The sequence below is a fragment of the Choristoneura fumiferana genome, chromosome 15, assembly GCF_025370935.1.
Source record: "Choristoneura fumiferana chromosome 15, NRCan_CFum_1, whole genome shotgun sequence".
Lineage (NCBI taxonomy): Eukaryota > Metazoa > Arthropoda > Insecta > Lepidoptera > Tortricidae > Choristoneura > Choristoneura fumiferana.
Window position 1 is genome coordinate 8,207,055 of NC_133486.1, and position 16,557 is coordinate 8,223,611.

Here is a 16,557-nt window from a genome sequence, read left to right on the forward strand (position 1 = left end):
TGTCCTCTATATCGACTTCTTGCATGAAATCAAATCCTGCAGAACCCTCACCAATATTTTTCTCAACACTAACTCGTCTGGTGTTTTTATGTTATGTCTGACATTCTTACAAAAGCCTTTATCAAAACCATTATAAAATCAAATGAACTAATATCATTCTAATATCTTACTAAACTATTGCTATTGATCTTATAATAGCTTTATACAAGATCAAAAAAGTATACGCTTATAATGTTCTTATGTTATGCTGATATTAGTCTGACATTCTTACAAGAGCATTTATCAGGACCATTATAAAATCAAATGAACTAATATCATTCTAATATCTTACTAAACTATTGCTATTGATCTTATAATAGCTTTAAACAAGATCAAAAAAGTATACGCTTATAATGTTCTTATGTTATGCTGATATTAGTCTGACATTCTTACAAGAGCATTTATCAGGACCATTATAAAATCAAATGAACTAATATCATTCTAATATCTTACTAAACTATTGCTATTGATCTTATAATAGCTTTAAACAAGATCAAAAAAGTATACGCTTATAACGTTCTTATGTTATGCTGATATTAGTCTAACATTCTTACAAGAGTATTTATCAGGACCATTATAAAATCAAATAAACTTAGAGAATGGTGCTATAAGAACAGATATTCTCAAGTACAATGAGTCTTCGTAAATGTTATTGTAGGAGTAAGAGGCTTATAGTAGTATTATAAAATGAGCTTATATACATATATGAGACTAGGTTATAAGATAGAGAGTTCTTGAGTCTGTACTAGCTTATCTAAGGCTAATATGAGAGCAGTAACATGTTCCAAAACAATTATAAGAGCGCTATAAGCCCACCACTCTCATAAAGTGCGCAATCCAAGACTTTTTTGCTGGTTGGGTACTCACCTCTAAAAATAATAATTACTAAAGTTGTTTCTGTTGTTTGTAGTTATCAACGTTTGTCTGTTTTAGTTTAAGTACTTATTATCCTGTTTATACGTAGGTAAATTTATCCTTTCAGCATGCAGCATATATTAAAAAAAAAATGGTTTATTAAAAGCAAAAACAAATTACAAGAAGGGTTTCCGTTGGTTCCACGCTAGGCTAAGCCTGTCACGTGGAAACCTGATTCGGGGTACAAACAATTGATTTGATTAAATCGCTAAATTTTAACAAAAATGGGTGAAACAAAAAGTAGCCAGCGAAACGAAAAGTTGTGCGGCGAGTACGTAGTGTGTGTATATGTGAGTGTGTGTGTTTCCACAAGTTTCTAGGCCCAGCGGTTTGGGCTGTGCGTTGATCAATAAGTCAGTCAGTCAAACAGTTTCTTCTTTTATATTTATAGATGAGCAAGAACATAATGATCATTTACATGTTTTTGGTATCATAAGTAATAGAGTAACTGTTTTTGTAAAAACGTTTTTCAATAAAACGGCTCGTCCAGATAGTTTAGTAAACAGTGTTTACCCTATTTCTAATGCAAAAAAATGAAGTATCTATACTTTAGCTAGGGCTAGGCTATTTGGCTAGGGTTGCCATAACTTCTAGACTTCTTCTAGGAACCAATAGGTACGGGACAATTTCTCTTTCGATGCCCTAAACTCGTAAATAACATATGCAACGCCGATAGATAGAGATACGTGGCCTTCTTACTATACCATAAGAAGCGAGAGACAAATAATGTGTTTCCTAACAGATACCCTCTGATTTCAACCATAGTTGCTATCAAATGTATAAAATAAATAATAAATAAACACACAGTTTAAATTATTAAATCAACATTTTTATTAGACAGGGTTTAACAGGGTAAGGAAGGACATGTGGCCCCTGTGAGGGATAGTTGAATTAGTAAATGTCAATTGTTTGTGGCCTCATAACTAGTAATGACTCCAACTTTCAGTCCTCTTTCCTGATCTGTCACAGAGATAATGTCAAAAATGTTTTTTTTTTTATATTTTTTCCAAACTCGTTTTTCTCCTAATCTATAGCAGCTAAAGCATCGAAACAAAATCACGGCTACGTGGTTTGAGTGGGAGTATACCTTACTATTTTATTAATATTTTATACCTACGTGAAAAAAAAATAAAAATTTCATAATATATTGCAAATAGTATTAGCTACTACCATACGAAAAATCAATTGATTATAATTGGTGCAACATACTGAAAAAAATAAAATAAAAAAAACTAACAAAAATATTAAAGTATCAAGTGTTTTTTTTTTCTAGTGGATGGCAAACGAGCAAGTGGGTCTCCTGCTGGTAAGAGATCACCACCGCCCATAGTCACCTGCAACACCAGGGGGATTGCAGATGCGTTGCCAAATTAGAGGCCTAAGATGGGATACCTCAAGTGCCAATAATTTCACCGGCTGTCTTACTCTCCACGCCGAAACAAAACGGTGCAAGCACTGCTATTTCACGGCAGGATTAGCGAGCAAGATGGTGGTAGCAATCCGGGCGGACCTTGCACAAGGTCCTACCACCTGCAAGTTTAGCCTTCTGAAGGTTCGCCTTTAAAGTTTCATGTTCGTTGCCTAGCAACAAAGAGTGTATTATTTTGAATTTGACGTATGACTGTCACAAAAGATTACTGAACTGCTGCTGTCTGAATACTTTCTCTAGTTTTTTATTTTTTTCTGTATGTTGTACCAAGGTTGTACCAATTATAATCAATTTGTGTTTTTTGACCTTTAAAAAAAATTTGTTGGAAAGAGCTGTCAAAAAATAAATTGTTAAGTATTTTTATTTTTCCGACCTGTTCTGTGTTTCTGCTTATTTATATCTTTAACGTATTCCATTTAGTTTTTTTAATAAACTTTTTTACTTCTCGTTTATAAAGTTTGTTTTCCTTCAAACGATCCCACATATATAATAATATGCTACTGTATCGTAATATAGGAGTCTTTAAAACACGAGTGTGGTTTATGAAACGAGGCGTAGCCGAGTGTTTTAAGGCCTAATTACATACAACGTACAGTTACATACAATATTTATTATATCAACCGTATATTAGTAAGTACATGTCCCGTAACAGACAATTACGGAACATGTACTTACTAATACGGGACGGGATATAGGTAAAACTCTAATAGGGTATAGGTTAGGTGTTTTTATAACAATTCTGAATGATTAATGGAGCCAGAGGAAAAAAAACTTCATTTTGGCAAACATATAACTTTCAACGATTATGCAAACCGATATGGACCCAGGTCCACTTTAATAGGATAAGAAAAAAAAGATACAAGTTTTATAAGAAATTTAATAAGCAAAGTATTACAATGTTTATAGTATATCAAGGATTATATTGATTCTATCAGAGCCCACGTCATTCTGCACTAGGCAAAGGTAGGATCCGGCTTGCGCTTTTGACAAGTTTGTCAAATGCAAGTCTTTGGTTAGAAGCGACTCGCCTCTGCAAACAAATTAATATCAATAAGTAATCTATTATAAATTATGATTATTTATTAATTAATTAAAACATATAATGTCAACTAAAATTAAAATAAACAAAATAAAATCAACTTAAACCTATAATATAAACTACAAACTAAGACCTAAGCTACAACCTAAAAACCACCATTCCGCGTCGTACCCGGCTCAAAGGTGCCCATAATGCCAGCCGCATTTCCCCGCTGTATGGCCAGCGCCACCTGCTGAATCAGGTACGACCCGGAGCGGGGGTCGCAAACCCTGTCCCGTAGCCTACGGCCCAGCTCCCACACCAAAGATTTCGCCTCAGCCCCCCAAGGACCAGCCGTCTCGACCGCAAAAGGCACGAAGTCATACGTTGGCTCCAAAGCTGAGTACTTGAGGTGCTTAGACCGCGCGGCATTCTCAGTCGCGGCTCCAGCTGACTTTGACGTGTAAGATGGCGCGAAGGTACTAACGCACGTCGCATCCCACACGAGGCAACGTCCCTTCTGCCAAGGAACCAACGTAAGCCCATCCGGCCTCTTGCCAACCCCGGAGGCCCCAACACACAGGGCACATTCGCTTGCACCATCGCTCGGTAAATGAGGCCGTTGATGCAGTGATGCCGCAAGAAGCGGCCAGCACACCGCTGACAACTGAGGCCGTGGTGGCCATCCTCCTTCACCATCACCCCACACACACACACACAACGGTGCCGCTCGCATACCTTGCACCCCAACCTCAGTGCTACGGCTATCCTTAAGGAATCATTATTCAGCAAGGTGCCAAGCTGAGGCGATGGTAAAGCATGCAGCCACGCCCCCGCTTCAGGACGAACAACCGCCTTAAATCAACGGCATTATAACTGCACCATACAATTTTTAATTTAATACATTAATGGTAATCATTACCTTTGGGTAATTCCAGAACATTAAAGTAAGTCTTTTTTTTTCGTCTTGACTACAATACTCTTAGTACCGTTGCCTAGTTTATTGATGGCTTTGCAAGTGTACGTTGCATTCTTATTAACTTTATTTATGTCTAAAACACTGACAAACTCGGATGGTAATTCAATTGTTGAAACCTAAAACAGAAAATAAATTATAGTTTATTAGACTATTTTCAATGAAAGCGCAAAAATCTTCATCATAGCGATCATGTTGTATTTTCATAGTTTTAGCGTTTCGATACTGAATCAGCCATTGCTGATGATGATATTGATGATAATGTCACTCACGCCGTTTTTGACTATTACACGTAGGACTGCTTCTGAATTCTAAAAAATTGGATGATATAACATCCTCTAATGTAGCTATTTTGGTTACCTACGAAAATAAGAGTTTGTCGCACACAAGACAAAGTTCTTTCCAAAAGTTGTTATGTATATCAGTGGGTTCACTGTTAGTAAGTTCAGGACTTTATCCGATTCTTTCTTTCCGTCACCTTCAAATTTGAATTTATTGCGCTTAACTGCGTTTATTTGCGCTTATTCAGGGTTTTCTAAATAGCGTAACGCATAGAGTATAAATACTCGTATACTCGATGTCATTATAGTCATTAAAATAATCCGGATCAGTTGTTTTGCCTGATAGATGGGCAAGTTTGACTGAATACGGTGTAATTAAATATTATAAGTATTGTTTTGTGATTGACAAAATAATGTTTCAATACAATGATTGACCTTTAAAATATACCGGTAACGATTTAGTCTTGAATCAAAAATATCAAAGTCATTCAAAGTAATCCAACCATCTGCAAAATATTCCGGGTTAATTTTACGAAATCTGTTGGTAACATTAAGCTTACCGTTTGATTTGTTTTCCCAGTAAGATCATCGGATTGCCAAATAATATCTGGCGCAGGATAACCGCTAACTTTGCACTTCAGTTGCAATGACTCCTCATATTCAGCATCCATTTCATCTGGTCCATCTATGGTCACTATGGGGGCCATTTTAGGTGTCGATGCTAAACCAATCATAAAAATGCATGCTTATTGTACAACAACGACAAATTGACGAGCAAAATTAATAAATATATTTCGTAGAAGTATAGTACTTCAGTTACTTTTCCTTATTAGTATTGCATTATTGTATGTCATTCATTCGTCAGCACGTTTTAAGATAACTGTATACCATCATAATATTGACAACTACATAAATTAAGCGGAGCGTTGATTGAGAGTTATTTATTAATAGTCGTAAATGACAGCAATATTTCCACTCCTATAACCTTTACCCATAATTTGCAGTTAAATATATGCCTTTATTAAATCGCATAATAGTCTACACTGTACATTTGCTTTATGTTAAGTTAAGATCACTCTTACAAATTGCCATGTCTGGCTTAGCAGTTGTGTTGAGATTTTACATGCGTAAATCGCGATTCCCTTTGTAGAACAAGACAAAAAAATAGGTAACCTGTGTGCTTATTTTCACCAGTTTTAGCATGAAACACACAGTAGCTGTTGCCCGCGATTTCATCCGCGAAGTATTCCTTTACGGCTATCCCGCTAGAGCTGTACAATGCGAGCGTAAAACTAATCTTTGTAGTTCCTAGAGTCTCAAACTATTGTCATACCCAATTAGGTATGGTCGGTTTACTTTAAGCGTGAAAGTATAACAAACAAAGAAGCAAAAGATTAGTAAGATTATTTACCTGTTACCGTCGGATCCTGTGGTTTGATTGGCGTCAGACTGATCCTCGTCAAAAATGTCTTGCTTTCCGTATCATATCCTTTGATCTACAAAAATATTGCCATTCGGTAAAGCCAATGAAATTAACACACTTATGATACTCATCAATATTTATTTGATCAATTAAGCTTAATAATTGCCAGAATTCAAATATGAAAATAGTATGCCCTACGGATTTACGGCGCTCTATTGAAAATGGGCGTGAGGGTATTTAGTAAACATGCATTACCGCAATTCTAAACATGTGATTGGGTGCGTCAATAGGCTCCGTGATATAGAATTGTTCCTTTTTATCCACCAGTCTCACGTGCTCTTCCACAATTATGTTATTGTCCATGTCCAATATCTGGACACTTTTAAGTTCTACATTACCACCTTCAGTGGATAACTTTATAGAGAGGTAAGACTTCTCTTCTGTAAAAAAAGCCAGGTAATTAAGAGTCTAAATCATGTATACACGGAAAAAAAATCTTGTGACAAAACCTTCAATTTTGAGCTTTACAACCTCTCTCCTCCCACTAACTCAGAAACTATATTCACAAATCATAAATTATGCTAGTTGTTTCCAAATGTCTTTGGTAACTCTATCTACAAGCTGCATGGACGATCTAGTTAAGCCATTGTACGAGTATCACAATTTCAAACGAGGAAATTATTAAGAAGCGCCTGTGTCCAGTAGAGGACATCTTCCGAAAGAAATATTAACGACGATGATTTACCTGGCATTGGTCTAGATGCAGTATCACTAATGGAAGTTGGCTTCAATACTGAGAACCCATGTTGAAAATGGACACTGGTTGTTCCTGACACAGTGACATATGTATCCGTTTCGCTTCCAACTTCCACCTTATATACATCAGGCTTGATGTTTAGGACTTTTACTATCTAGATTAAAAAAAACATAGGAATTATAAAATAATTGATCTAGATTACTTTAGTCAGTCAGATTTTTGGGTAAGTAAATATAATAGTGCCACAAGCTTTTAAAATTATATTATATATTTTACATTTTGAAAGTACATCTATATTTATATCAGTCTCTAGAACTTAACCATCTACACACGCTTTCTTATTATGACGAGTGACCACATAAGAGGTTATCCTGAACCTAAAGCATTCTTACTACATACATACGTGACAAATGTTACTTAAATTTATTTTTCCTTTTTAGTTCATTTATTTTTTCTAATAAAAGCTTCTTTTGAAAAAGCTTTTTTTTTTCCTTTTAATTTTATTTTTAACTTTTTAGTATTTGAGAGGGTCGCATGCATATTCATTCATGTCGACCAAAGTACGAATCAAACGAGCCCAAACGCGATGCGGTTGCGTCGTTTAACTAACGGATGCCTATGGTCACCTTCCAGCTCCATCATCAGACCCTGGTTACCATCTAGCACCAAAGTACTCGTCAAGTCAAATCAAAGGAACCCAAACTCGTTGGGTTTGTGTCGTTTCAATACGGACTTCCTATGGCCACTTTCCAGCTTCATCATCAGATCAGCTTCATGTCATAATAATAATAATGCATTTTCATCCGATTTACACATGCATGCAAAATTTCAGCTCAATCGGAAACCGGCAAGTGGATCAAATTTTTTTTTTTTGTTGGCTGTAGGTACTTGCATTGTCACCCAAACTACATTTGCATACCAAATTCCAAGTCAATGCTATTAACCGTTGAAGAGTTCCGTCCTGCGGAGGTGATCCTAACTACCAGGATGTCACTACCAGATTATTGTATTGTCACGCGATTTACATAAGTATTCCAAATGTTAAGTCAATCAGACTACTGGAAGTTGGTCAAATTATACTTGCAAAATTTGACTACAAACAAACAGACAGACAGACAACGGGACAGGTGAAACTAAATAAAAGCTTGTAAAATGGCCTGCCGTGAACACGCTTAACTACTACGCTTAAAAGCGTGTTTTGCGCGTCATTTGACTGACATTTGACATTGCATCACGGGAGCAACCCAATCCCTGCTTTATTTCTGAATTTTAACCAATCAACAAGCACGTCTATGTGCAACCTCGAAAATGATTCGGCTTTGAATTATAAGTCGTTTTGGTTTAAGGTATGGTCACTTTTTGTGTGGAATTTGTTCTGAGCTACGCTTCCTGACTTATTATTTATTCGTAGCTTTAACGCAGGGAGGTGGGTGGTGCTTAACAAGAGTGCGCTAGTTTTACCTATTTATATAGTTTGAAAAAACAATTACGAATACCTAAACTAAACATTTACATTTGATTTTTTTATCACTCTTGCTTTTACTATATCTACATAATAATTTGCAATTTCTTCACGTTCTAAAGGCACGAATAATGTATTATCTTATTCAGCAAACTTCGGATAGGCTATGACCCGGTTAAAAATTGTACTGACAGAGTTTATTTCAATCTTAAAACACACTACTTAAATTCATTTGATTTATTCATACTATTGTAATAAAATTATTAATCATATTTTGTTACTTTTTTATTTTGTTTGAATTTATTTCATAACATTTATTTGGACTGTTAAGCATAGATAATTATTTTTAATTTTAATATAATTATATGTTAACTCTTTTAACCTGCGACACAGAGTTCTCTAGTAACCCTAGTGCAGGCAAACTTATAACATAGATTTTTGTAAAACATTGTATTTTTTTATCTTGTTCTGCTAATTATTGAATAAATCATTATTATTATTATTATTTTGTGTATGCGGTATTGGATATCGGATCTAGTGCGTAAACTTAAACTCCATACAAAAATAGTTGTAAATATTTTAATTCAATTTAATTTGCTTAATTGGACGTAATAGGAGGGGAATGGACTATTTTAGCCCACCACGCTGGTCCAGTACGGGTTGGTGAGTGATTCGCCAGAGCCTCGTTTGTTGAACAACAAGTTGCGATGCGAGCAGGTGTAGTGTGAGTTGCACTTCACACGGACACACTCTCCCAACATATGCAACTTAGACTATAAGTTAGACCTAAGGCTTTAGAATATACTTAGACAGTATTTACGCATCATTCGTGAGTTTGACTCGTCTCCTCGATCGCCTCCTTACACAGGTGAGATTATCTTGAGGCCCGTAAGATATTGATCAAGCCTCCATACATACCCTAATCAGCCGTAGGTGATTACCTAGCCGAATGTACAGATGCATGTGGGCTTAAAATGCTGTAGAGTGAGTGCCACAAAATGTCACGTACAGTCTATTTTTATGTCTATAAAGTAGGCTTAGTACGACATGCTCATTGGTCCATTCAAATTAAGTAAGCTAAGGCGGCTAAGGGTAAAACTAGTTAGGTACATAAAGAAAATCGCAGGTGTCTTTATCATTACAAATATTATAAGGTTTATAATTATTTACTTTCGTGAAAACTATTAGAAATAGATATGTATTTTTGTTATATAATTAAGTAAAACGTAATAATTTCTTAAGTTTTGTGACGGTAGTAGATGAATAAAACGACTAAAGACAGATTTTATCTCGTAATAATTATGAATTTTATTTAAAAATCCTACGTTTTGAAACCTTTACAGTTTGCATGTTCAAAATCAGTAACAATACGAGTATAATCAATATTTGTTTTCCTTCCTGCTTTGATTGGAATACAGTTTAAAATTCCAATTGTGGTTTATTTTTTACGAAATTATAATTATGAAATCACGTAGGGAACATTTATGATCGCGCAAGAATCCAATGTGTCAGAATTTTATGATCTACTATACCTTTTTAACTACCTATTACTGGCAATGTCTATAGTTCGGGTTGCGTACTGGGATGGAAGAGATGAACAAGGTAGGTAGTTAATATAATTTAATATCACACATGATGTATGTTACAAAAGTTCAGAAGGTGGGCTAACCAGGCGGGAGTCGGGGCGCGTTGATAGGCGCGTGGCAAGGAAGGTGGTTGTGTACCGACTGGTGTCAGTTGGCCGCGGGCCCCGCGTGGTTAGCTAAAATGGCAGGGGTGTCGCCACATCAGACCCCCAACATTTTAGAGAAAAATAAAATGTATACACAAAAAAAAGCCAAAAATAAAATACAATTCACAACTTGTAACCTCTTTTCATGACTGACTGTACTCTTATATTGTAACGGTAATGCTGATGCCAATAACTTGACGCTGCGCTCATGTTTACGACGTTTGCAATATGATCGCTCTGTGCTCGCGCTTACACTGCTTCACTGCTATGCAACGTGACTGGGCTAGAATGTGGCTTCAAGGAATGAGACGACGAACGGCGGCAATATTTGCTGAGTCGCAACACCTTTAAACGAGCAATTTTTGTGTATACATTATATTTCGGGATTTCGGAAACGGCTCCAACGATTTCGATGAAATTTGGTATGTAGGGGTTTTCGAGGATGAAAAATCGATCTAGCTTGGTCTTATCTCTAAGAAAATGCTTCCTATCGAGTTTTAGCCCGTACGAAGCTCGGCCGCCCAGGTACTACTTTATAATACATCCCATACATTGTCAACTAAAATCTTGACGTTACAGTGTTTTTGATGTGAACGCCAGCTTATAACCAAATGTGCAGGGAAAACGTCATCCCGCTAGGTACTTTATAGACATGAAAAATAAGAATATAGTAACTATACCTATTAGATAATCTGTGACAAGACGGCTTGAGACGGCGGGGTAGGTTTAGACGGAGACGGCGGGACAACCTGGATATATTTGGGATGGAGGCCTTTTCCCAGCGGTGGAACACCAACCCAGGCTAGATGATGTCAATAAGTAGACCTAATGCAAAAGCGATATAATAATGAGTACAACTTACCGCTGTTTCGGATAATCTAGTTATATCCTCCGTAGGTACCTTAGTACCTGCAGAATCAGTAACTTCCACTGAAGGTCTTTCCCCAGATACGGCAATCACCAGTTCCTTAGTATGACTATCGACCTCCACCTACAATATAAAATAATTTTTCCATCAAAAAATGCGTGCATGCTCGGTCAGTACACTGAGTCAACCTTTGATTTGACAGCTTAATCTAACCTTAACCCTTAATCTAACCTTAACCCTTAATCTAACCTTAACCCTTAATCTAAGCTTAACCCTTAGACTGGGTCAATTGGTGTCACATGCCCCTTAATATTTATTTATTTATTATTTTTATTCATTTAATACTCAGGCACCAATTGCTTAAATTAATTAGGCCTAGGCAATAGTCTAATAGGTATTTTACTTACGTTAAACACATTTCCATAGCCAGCGGGAAAAACCTTGCTCGCTATCACGTTCTTGCGACCCTCTATCGTCTTCATAACGTAATTCAGTAACTAAAAACAAAAAAAATATATAATGTAATACTTAATCATCATTGCACCAAACAAACACGCTTTAATGATAAACCGCGGTAAACCTGCTCCATTATCAGACCCTGGATCAGCACCCTTCTCTCAAAGGGTTATTCTGTTATTCTAAAAGGCCCTAACATGGCTAGATTAGTTGCTTTGTGTCTTGGAGATCGAGGGTCCGTTTCCCGCTCCACCATCACAATCAGCTCGATACAATCATATTATTGTATTAGAGTTTACCCGCGGCTTCGCACGCGTAAATCATTAGATATAGTATGTAGTTGACTTGAAATTACATCGTCTTTTTCATAGACGTTGCATTAAAACGCTGTTAGACAGTTTAATACATAAGTGCTGTTAGACGTTGTTATTTCGAGATTTTATCTCTATCCCGTCGATCGGGATAAAAATTAGCCTTTATGTTTCCAGATGTCCAGCTATCTACATACCAAATTTCATCTAAATCCATCCAACCAAGTGCCAGTGAAGGAGTAACACACACACACACACACAAAGTTTCGTATTTATAATATAAGTAGGATAATAGACTCACCGCCATCAGAACTGCGCGTGTTTGCCAAGTTTCATATCAATACCACAGTAAAAAGTGGGTTAATACAATAAATATTAAATTCAAAGATTCTATTACATACATAGATAGATAGATAGGTGTATGTATCTAGATAGAGACATTAGATACATTAGTTAGAAGTACAATTGAAGCAAATAATAAGAGCGAGGTAAAAAAAAGTACCCAACTTTAAACATAATAATAATCATCATGTCCCTGATAATAATGTGGAGAACAAAATAAAAAAAGTTTCTACTATCTTAGCTTCTGTAGATTAGTATTTATAACAACGATAATTACAGACGTCAGCAAACGTATTGCTAATAAAAACAATGATGACATGAGATAATTATATTACTTACCTACTAAAATGTAATATCTTATATACTTTTGTAAGACACATGAAATTGATAGTTAAAAAGAAGACAATTAAACTTACCTAAAGCCAAGTTTAGACTTGCAAGAAAAATCGTGCAAGTTGCATTACATTGCGGCGGTCGATTGACCACTACAAACTCGTTGGCTTTACGGCCTCGCAATGTAATGCAACTTGCACGATTTTTCTTTCAAGTCTAAACTTAGCATAAGAAACTTTAACTAAATATATCTATAATATGCTACTATAAAAATAAAAATTATAAAAAGAGCACCCTGTCTAAAAGATCTGCCTGTGGCAGGGTTCCCATGACGCTGGCCGCATTTACCCCTTTGGACCGCAAGTGCGATCCGCTGGGAAAATTAGAAAATCAACAGTACACAAAGCAGTACTCGTAACTAACACATCCTAAAGTAAACTCTTTCACTCTTCGTCAAGCTCACGCTAAAACGTCATGACATAACAAACAAAATGCAATTTTCACATATATGATACCTATTAGGAGAATTAGGCTTACCTTGCCAACTTCTGATTTCTGCAAATGGAATACCTGCCCCGAAGTAGCTTTAGCCAGTTTATGGTACACCAAGTAATCCTCAGCCGTTCTAGTACTACATATTCCAGTGAGTACAAACACAATCTAAAAGGAAAGATGTGTTAAAGCAGCTTTGTGACTGATTAGCTTACAAGGAAGCTATAACAGAATTGAAACAGATCAGTGTTGCTAAATTAACAAAACTACCTACCTACCTCGGAAATATCGACCGTGACAATTAATAGGAGGAAAATCTGGGCAAATTGAAAAGCCGGACAAAGTCTGAACGAATATATATATAAATATATATATATATATTTATATATTTCGGGGATCTCGGAAACGGCTCCAACGGTTCCGATGAAATTTGGTATACGAGTATGTGGGTTTCCGGGAATGGCAAATCGATGGTTATCTCTGGAAAAACGCTTATTATCGAGTTTTAGCCCGAGCAAAGCTAGGTACTTCTCATCAATAAATATTATTGTTGAATGTGAAGTACCTAAGGTAGACGTCCGAGTGGTAGGTAGTCACTGTCCAAGTAGTTGCCATCTTTAATTTTATATCATAAGTAAAATAATAGAATGACAGCAGGGTATTATCTAATTGAGCATTAGCATGTCAAATAACAGGACAATCACCTTGCTCATAATGTAGCATAAGCAATCCTTATTATACTTACCTGAATCAGTTTTTTCTGACTGAGCGCTTCAACTTCTGCAAATTTGTCATAGTCTTTCGCCGAGGCATCCGTAAAGACGTATAGTAACGAGGCATCTCGACTTTTTTCGAGTGCAAGTTTTATTCCATCCATAGCCATTTCTGGACAATCGCCCCACCGTGTACATGAATGCGGCGCAAGGCATCTTTCAAATTGTCTCTGTCCTTAGTTACGGTGCGTAGTGCTACATCTAAAAAACAAAACTTGATAAATACCTATATAATAGTAGATTATTGTCGTGGCCTGGAAGTAGGCAATTGCTGACTGAGTATGTGAGTCCGTTTAACTAATACGAAGCCAGCAATTGCTTTTCCAGCCGAGACTAATATAAAGATTTTCTCAAAAATGGTGAATAATTCTGAAATAGAATAAACTTTTTCTCAAAATATATTATAAAATTTAATTTTATTCCAATATTTTTCTTATGCTTTCCCGCCTTTTTTCATTAATAATAAAATTATTATTTTTCCACCGAAAACACCACAAACTATTTCAGACCCAATAGAAAAATTCCGGAGTTCCAACAAAATATCTGATACCGGCCATTAGACTGGCTGCATACGACTTGTGCCACTTTCCATGGCCATTTTAATTTTAAAAAAAAGTGCCTTTGACATTATTGTCGAGCTAGCGCGCCTGCAATCTTTTTAACTTTTAATTTTTCGCGTGACCATAAACTATGCACCTCACTTGTAAGGAAGTCCGTCGTTTTCGTAGCATAAACTAATGTTTTTAAGCTATCATTAGAGAAAAAAAACGTAGGTATTCTAATGTTTTCTAAAATTCCACCTTGAAGGGATTAATCGGGATTCAAAGTTTGTATAAATAACGATAGAATTGATTTATGAATTCGAAATTTGAACTATCAGTAATCTGTCACATATTATATCTACCCGAAATATCAATCGAAAAACGAAAAAAGGATCGTAGAAAATAAATCCATGTGAGGCACCCCAAATTTAACGCGAGCGAAGCTGTGGGCATAAGCTAGTAGAAAATAAACTCTGCTTTCATGATAATTTAGACGAACAGAAATGCACAACTGGAATACACTTTTAATCAAACAAGGAAAACAACAACAATGACTGTGCAACCAACCTAGCAACGCAAATATGTATTATTTGCTTTAAAATAGAATTAACTCACCTTAGCTTTATGGATGTAAAATAGAATTATGCCGACAAAACAATTAAAAAATGAAATAAAAAATGTTTTTACCTCAGCACCTCAAACATGCAGGTTTTTCTATTAAAAATTAGTTATTTTTTAATTTTTTTTTTAAATGCTGAGGACAGTACTGGGTCTACTCTACCTACTCACTGAATTCGAAATAAGTATTTGAACTTCACTGCAATCTGTTACTTTCAATTCAATACGAAAAAAGCGAGATACAGGATCAAATGACAATCTTAAATTTTTATAGTATTAGAAATATATCGATAATAAATTAAATGTCAACGAATAATTTCCTTAATGTCAAAAATTTCCCGCTTTTTTAACCCCCGACGCAAAAGAGGGTGTTTATAAGTTTGACCGCTATGTGTGTCTGTGTGTCTGTATGTCTGTGTGTCTGTCTGTGGCACCGTAGCTCTTAACCGGGTGAACCGATTTGAATGCGGTTTTTTTTATTTGAAAGCTGGTTTTCTAGCGATAGATCTTAGACATGTTTTATCAAAATCGGTTCAGCCGTTTCAAGATCATCAGCTCTTTTGTTCGCTGCGGTAGGAATCTTAGACGCATAATGGTTATTTACTTTACTTTCAAACATATTTGGGACCTAAAATTTGAAACACCATGTATGCTATATAACCATGCAAGATTATGGAATTCTCGGTGATGCTGCAGCCAGGATATCCAGAACCGCTAAGGTTAACAGGAAACTAAAGTAAATATGTTGTATTTTTTTAAATATTAACCTTAGCGGTCACCGACCCGACACCGACGACGCTTAGATAAAAAAATAATACTAGGTACTTAAACTAAATTAACTTAGGCTAATTTTGCGGGAAATCAGCATACCTAGTCCCCGCGGGATTGGGATAAACGAATTCTTCGCAGATGAAGTCGCGGGCAACAGCTAGGTAGTGCATATTATTTTTTTACTTTTTAGTTGTCTTCTTGGCGGCGTTTTTTGACGGCGTTTTTTTTCGGGTTTTTATTTTTGCTGGCGTTTTTTGGTGTCGGGGTTTTTAAATTTTAATTTAAGTTTCTTAATAAAGTACCCAACCTCGTTACACAAAAGCCACTGCTCTTGTTTTTTTTAAATAAAAGCGTACTACTAAGCGTATACTGCCTACCTCTCAGAGTTGGAATAAATATTTTTTGATGAATTTACAACTAATCTATTTATGTTAATGTAATAGAAATCCTAACATAATCATATTAAATGGTTTAAACATTTATAATAAATTATACGTTTATTGTTGAACCTTTTTAATGACCCAAAGATAAGGCTATTTGCAGTATTAAAAAATATGACACATTTTCCAAGTAGTTCTAAGTACAAAATATCATATTACAACATATCAAATTACAATGCATGTTAAGAGTATGAGATTTTGATTTGTATTCGTATCTACTGGACACTTTTGTTCCGAATTCAAAACCGCTCTACTTACCGGAGACTTTTGATCATTGCCTGGCATTTTTCTACTTTCTGGTGACTTTTTTAAAGATGTAATGGCGACTGGCCGTATCATTTTCATTAAATCGAACGTGTCCCCCCCCTCTAAAATCTAAACCGGTGGGTGGGGTAAACGCTTTAAATAAAAAAAATATCAAAATCGGACTACTCTGTAAAAAGTACGCGTTGACTTAAAATCTCCTCGGTTTTTTTTGCCGGTTGAAAAACAGAAATATCCCAAATATCAACTCTAAACCCTCCATACATTTAGTACGCCATTAGTTGAAAAGCTTTAGTTAAAAGTATGATACACTAA

The 16,557-nt window shown here is 35.8% G+C and overlaps 1 protein-coding gene across 1 annotated transcript; it reads right to left on the reverse strand.

Annotated features, from left to right (window-relative positions):
• Positions 1–3,242: 3,242 nt before the first annotated feature.
• Positions 3,243–13,728, reverse strand: LOC141435650 (hemicentin-1-like). Its single transcript, XM_074098385.1, has 10 exons — positions 13,580–13,728; positions 12,880–13,002; positions 11,308–11,397; positions 10,895–11,023; positions 6,827–6,992; positions 6,337–6,521; positions 6,070–6,154; positions 5,219–5,379; positions 4,324–4,496; positions 3,243–3,413 (listed from the first exon to the last, which is right to left on the reverse strand). Exons 1-9 carry the CDS (start codon positions 13,715–13,717, stop codon positions 4,344–4,346), a joined length of 1,230 nt encoding a protein of 409 aa, XP_073954486.1. The 5' UTR covers positions 13,718–13,728; the 3' UTR covers positions 3,243–3,413; positions 4,324–4,343.
• Between the last annotated feature and the right edge of the window lie 2,829 nt (positions 13,729–16,557).